This window comes from Brassica napus, unplaced genomic scaffold, assembly GCF_020379485.1.
Source record: "Brassica napus cultivar Da-Ae unplaced genomic scaffold, Da-Ae ScsIHWf_3149;HRSCAF=3968, whole genome shotgun sequence".
NCBI classification, from domain to species: Eukaryota; Viridiplantae; Streptophyta; class Magnoliopsida; order Brassicales; family Brassicaceae; genus Brassica; species Brassica napus.
In genome coordinates, this window is record NW_026016367.1 from 5,001 (window position 1) to 11,081 (window position 6,081).

The 6,081-nt window shown below is 35.1% G+C and overlaps 2 protein-coding genes across 2 annotated transcripts in view; both read right to left on the minus strand.

Annotated features, from left to right (window-relative positions):
• LOC125603310 (NAD(P)H-quinone oxidoreductase subunit K, chloroplastic) overlaps positions 1-2,207 on the minus strand; it is a 3,309-nt gene extending 1,102 nt beyond the window's left edge. The window contains exon 1 of the mRNA XM_048774408.1: positions 1-2,207. This exon is cut by the window's left edge and continues 1,102 nt beyond it. Within this exon, the coding sequence (XP_048630365.1) occupies positions 1-348 (348 nt within the window). The 5' untranslated portion in view covers positions 349-2,207.
• Positions 2,208-2,446: 239 nt separating this feature from the next.
• On the minus strand, positions 2,447-4,834 carry LOC125603311 (ATP synthase subunit beta, chloroplastic-like). Its single transcript, XM_048774409.1, has 2 exons — positions 2,903-4,834; positions 2,447-2,837 (listed from the first exon to the last, which is right to left on the minus strand). The coding sequence occupies exons 1-2, from the start codon at positions 4,380-4,382 to the stop codon at positions 2,491-2,493; spliced, it is 1,827 nt and encodes a 608-aa protein (XP_048630366.1). The 5' UTR covers positions 4,383-4,834; the 3' UTR covers positions 2,447-2,490.
• Positions 4,835-6,081: the final 1,247 nt, after the last annotated feature.

Below are 6,081 nucleotides of genomic sequence, written 5' to 3' on the forward strand. Positions count from 1 at the left end.
ACTGAACATCCCCCCTGTAATTGTACACGCTCCCATAGCAATAACATACTTTGGTTCAGGCATTTGTTCATATAATCTCACTAAAGAAGGAGCCATTTTCATTGTTACTGTACCTGCTGTTAAAATAAGGTCCGCCTGTCTAGGACTTGATCTTGGTACTAGCCCATAACGATCAAAGTCAAATCGGGAGCCTATTAATGAGGCAAATTCAATAAAACAACAACTGGTACCATAAAGAAGCGGCCATAGGCTGGAAAGTCTTGACCAATTTGAAAGATCATTTAACGTAGTTGAAATAACTGAGTTTTTTGTTGTTCGATCAAGTACGGGAAACTTAATGGAATTCATAATTGTTTCAATGGTTTTTTTTTACTTTTTTTTATTGTTATTGTACAAGTATTCAGGAAACGAACTAAGACCATTCCAACGCTCCTTTTCGCCATGCATAAACTAAACCAAGAATTAGGATAAGCACGAAAATGAAAGCTTCTATAAAAGCGGATACCCCTAGTACATCGAAACTCATTGCCCACGGATACAGAAAAACGGTTTCAACATCAAAAACAACAAAAACTAGAGCAAACATATAATAACGGATTCTAAATTGTAACCAAGCATCCCCGATCGGTTCTATACCTGATTCATAACTAGAAAGTTTCTCCGGCCCCTTCGTAATTGGAGATAAAACCCCGGAAATTAGAAATGCCAAAACAGGAATAGCACTTGATATTATTAAAAATGCCCAGAAAATATCATATTCGTAAAGCAGAAACATAGACGAACTCCTATGAATGTGGAAAAAATACCCGCTTAGTCAATTCCAATCGGAGTGGATTGGGCAAGGTATATATAACTCTTGCGTCAAAACAAAAATTCAGGTTAATCGAATCATTTATTTTCGTTTGGTTGCTGTGGTAGACGTCTCCTTTTAAGATTTATTGATTGTAATCTTATTTTCAGTACACTTATTACTTAATATTTCCATGTTTCTATTACTAATAGTTTCTCATATTAATAATATAATATTAATATGATTAATAACTAGTAATTTTTTTTATTTCTGTTTCTTAAATTTGCTTTATGTTTTATTTAAAAATAAAACAAATTGATAAAAATATCTTCGTTTTTAAAATTATGACGTATCAAAAAATCCACTTACGACTATGAAAATGAATGAATAAAAAACGTTTATTCTAAATTATAAGTATCTATCTAGATATATCTATAGATAGTGATTGGATCCACTGAAATCAAATGAAATCAAATTTGGTTTTCCGTTTTATTCTGAACGACCCCCAGGACTTATGGTTTAGGGTCTGGGAGTTTTTTTTATGAACCAACAAATTGAAAGTAACCAGTTAGAAATAAAGAATACAATAAAAAGTCAAAAATTATCCAATTATTTGGATTTGAATGTCATTTATTAGAATAAATTTATTAGTTAGGGCTATACGGATTCGAACCGTAGACCTGCTCGGTAAAAGAGCTCGAACTTATTATTATCAAAATGATTCGAACTCTTTCAAAGACCCAACATGCATTTTTTTTGCATTGGGCTCTTTCATTAACTGATAGAAAGATCAGTTAGTCTACCATATTTTTTCTTAAAAAAAAAGATAAGAAATGGTTCCAAGTACTCTGATTGATTATTTTTTAATTCTAATACAATACAGAATAACTACCAAAGTGTTTCAAAGAAGGGTTCTCTTGACGTAGGTTTGCTTTTGGTCTAGATCAACTTAAGTTAAATATAGTCTCTAACATCCTGATTAAAAAATCAAATATGAAACTTGCTACACCTTAAGGTTCATAGGACGAAAAGATCATTTTTGAGTTCCTTATACTCATTCTGCCTAGCATTAAGTAGACTGGGTATTCACCCTATCAATATCTCAAATCAATGATGGGTTCTATTAATTCCCTACCGAAATGGGGTACTTTAATAGGACCTAATGTCAGGCTATTGTTCTCCTCTTTTTCCTAAAAAAAAGTCATGGAGTAAGACATCGATTTATTAATAAGATCAATCAATTGGTTTGATTGCGTGATGGACTCCTCTGAAAAACTTTGGCGCACGTGTAAACGAGGTGCTCTACCTAACTGAGCTATAGCCCTTGTGTTTATGATCCACATTTTATCTTATCTTATCATGTAGATAATTTCTTGTCAAGATTAATATTATATGATCGAACATTATATCTCTTTCATCTCGTTGTTTATTGGTATTGCTTAGAAATAATATTGGATTTATAATCCTATCGATGTGATAAGTATCCCCGTGCCTTCTCTTTACGATGATAAATAACCTACTTAACTCAGTGGTTAGAGTATTGCTTTCATACGGCAGGAGTCATTGGTTCAAATCCAATAGTAGGTATAACTTATTAGACACCATGATCAATGGTGTCTAATAAGTTTTTGTAGCCAGCTTTTTTTTTTTTTTTTCTCGCTTTTGGATCCTATTTTTTTATACGTCAGCTAGTTACAAAATCAAATCGTATTGAGAGCCTCGACGCGTGTCCGAGCTCGTCTGAGAGCTAGATTAGCCTCAATTGTTTGTCTCTTGCCTTCAGCTTTTCTCAAGTTCGCCTCTGCTATTTCAAGAGTTTGCTGAGCTTCTTGTGGATCAATGTCACTATTCTTCTCTGCATCATTTACTAAAATAGTAATTTCATTATTGCCTATTCTAGCAAAACCGCCCATCAGAGCCATTGTTAACCATTGGTTATTAAGGCGTATTTTCAAAATACCTATATCAACAGCTGTGGCAATCGGCGCGTGATTTGGTAATACGCCAATTTGTCCACTATTAGTAGATAAAATGATTTCTTTTACTTCTGAATCCCAAACAATTCGATTCGGAGTCAGTACACAAAGATTTAAGGTCATTTCTTCAATTTACTCTCCATTTCTAAGTTCGTAGCCTTCGCAGTAGCTTCATCGATGTTACCCACTAAGTAAAAGGCCTGTTCAGGAAGAGAATCAAATTCTCCGGAAAGGATCAAATTAAACCCTCTAATTGTTTCCGCTAGCCCAACATATTTTCCCGGAGAACCTGTAAATACTTCTGCTACGAAAAAAGGTTGTGATAAGAAACGCTCAATCTTTCGTGCTCTTGCGACGGTTAAGCGATCCTCTTCGGATAATTCGTCCAACCCCAGGATAGCTATAATGTCCTGAAGCTCCTTGTAACGTTGTAAAGTTTGCTTTACTTGTTGCGCAGTTTCATAATGTTCCTCGCCAACGATTCGAGGTTGTAGCATAGTTGACGTTGAATCTAAAGGATCTACCGCTGGATAGATACCTTTAGCAGCTAATCCTCTTGATAGTACGGTAGTCGCATCTAAATGTGCAAATGTGGTGGCAGGAGCAGGGTCAGTCAAATCGTCTGCAGGTACATAAACTGCTTGAATAGAGGTTATGGACCCTTTTTTCGTAGAAGTAATTCTTTCTTGTAAAGAACCCATTTCGGTACTAAGGGTGGGTTGGTAACCCACAGCAGAAGGCATTCTACCCAATAAAGCGGATACCTCGGATCCTGCTTGTACAAAACGGAAGATATTGTCGATAAATAGAAGTACGTCTTGCTCATTAACATCTCGGAAATATTCTGCCATAGTTAAGGCAGTCAGACCAACTCTCATACGAGCTCCCGGCGGTTCATTCATCTGACCGTAGACTAGGGCTACTTTGGAGTCCGCAAGGTTTAGTTCATTAATGACTCCAGATTCTTTCATTTCCATGTAAAGATCATTTCCTTCACGAGTTCGTTCGCCTACTCCACCAAATACGGATACACCACCATGAGCTTTGGCAATGTTGTTGATCAATTCCATAATTAGTACTGTTTTACCCACGCCAGCCCCACCGAATAGTCCGATTTTTCCCCCACGACGATAAGGGGCCAAAAGATCTACTACTTTAATTCCTGTTTCAAAAATAGATAAGGTTGTATCTAAGTCTATAAAAGCAGGCGCGGATTTATGGATAGGAGATGTTGTGAGAGTATCGACAGGACCTAAATTATCAACAGGTTCCCCAAGTACATTGAAAATTCGTCCTAGAGTCGCTCCGCCGACTGGAACACTTAGAGGATTTCCCATATCAACCACGTCCATCCCTCTCTTTAAACCCTCGGTCGCGCTCATAGCTACAGCTCTAACTCGGTTGTTTCCTAATAATTGCTGTACTTCACAAGTCACATTAATTTCTTGACCAAGCGTATCTCGACCCTTAACCACCAGAGCATTGTAAATATTAGGCATCTTGCCCGGGGGAAAGGCTACATCCAGTACCGGACCAATGATTTGGGCAATACGTCCCAGGTTGTTTTTTTCACGTATTGAAACCGCTGGATCCGAAGTAGTAGGATTTATTCTCATAATAAAAAATATGTTCAATTTTGTTGCGAAATTTTTCGAATACAGAAAAAATCTTCGATAGTAAATTCATTGGTTAATTCAATAATAAATGGGAGTAAGCACTCGATTTCATTGGTACCACCCAAGCGAATATGCAATTCAATTTTTTACTTAATTAAATTTCAATGAAGGAATAGTCGTTTTCAAGCTCAACTAACCAAAACCTAGTTTTAAAATAAAAAATATATGAATAAAAAAAATTTTTGTGGAAAGTCTTTGATTTATTTGTCATAATAGGCAAGACTTTGTTTTATCTAGCCAATTCCGAAATGGAACTCTATTTATGATTCATTATTTCGATCTCATTAGCCTTTTTTTTTTCATATTTTCATTTTAGCATATCCGGTTATGCGTCCCATCGATATCAACCCCCCCTTGTTTTTCATTTTCATGGATGAATTCCGCATATTGTCATATCTAGGATTTACATATACAACATATATTACTGTCAAGAGTGATTTTATTAGATGATTCCGTACTACAATTTGGTGGCGGAACTTTAGGCCACCCTTGGGGAAATGCACCGGGTGCCGTAGCTAACCGAGTAGCTCTAGAAGCATGTGTACAAGCTCGTAATGAGGGACGTGATCTTGCAGTCGAGGGTAATGAAATTATCCGTGAGGCTTGCAAATGGAGTCCTGAACTAGCTGCTGCTTGTGAAGTATGGAAGGAGATCACATTTAACTTCCCAACCATCGATAAATTAGATGGCCAAGACTAGAAATTAGATTAGTAATTCACGTCCGTTTTATTAGTTTAATTGCAATTAAACTCGGCTCAATCCTTTTAGTAAAAAAAAGATTGAGCCGAGTTTATCTAGTGTATATACTGTTTTTGATAGATACATACTTAATCTAGATATACAAAATCTGAAAAAAAAAGAAGATTAAACACAACTACACTTTTGTATTGTAGTGTCCACAAGAAATTCTATACGAAATATGGATTCTTAGGATTTTTTTATTCTTTTTTAAGTTTCGTGTCAGGGCTTGAACCAAGTATCCCCACTTCTTCTACCCATTCTGCATGTTGTCCTTTTCTTTTCATTCCGTATTGGAATAAAAACTTTTTTTTTATATTAGTATACGAGATTTTACTAAAAAAGTTCTTCATATCGCTTATATTCATAAGCGAAGAACAAATATTTCTTTTTTTTAATGAGAATTTTACACAATATAAGAAAATCCTTATTTTCATTTAGAATTGAAATTTATTAATTTCAATTGCTTTTACTTAATAATCTTAGCAATTAGCAATTGCATTGACATGCTTTGCTTACTCTGAATAGAAAATGAACTATTCAAATTTTTTTTTTGCATTTTTCAATTTTTTCATTGAATGACTATTCATCTATTGTTATTTTATTTTCATGTAAATAGAGGCCAGAAGCTCTATGGAAAAATCGTGGTTCAATTTGATGTTTTCTAAGGGAGAATTGGAATACAGAGGCGAGCTAAGTAAAGCAATGGATAGTTTTGCTCCTATTGAAAAGACTACTATAAGTAAAGACCGGTTTATATATGATATGGATAAAAACTTTTATGGTTGGGGTGAGCGTTCTAGTTATTACAATAATGTTGATCTTTTAGTTAACTCCAAGGACATTCGGAATTTCATATCGGATGACACCTTTTTTGTTAGGGATAGTAATAAAAATAGT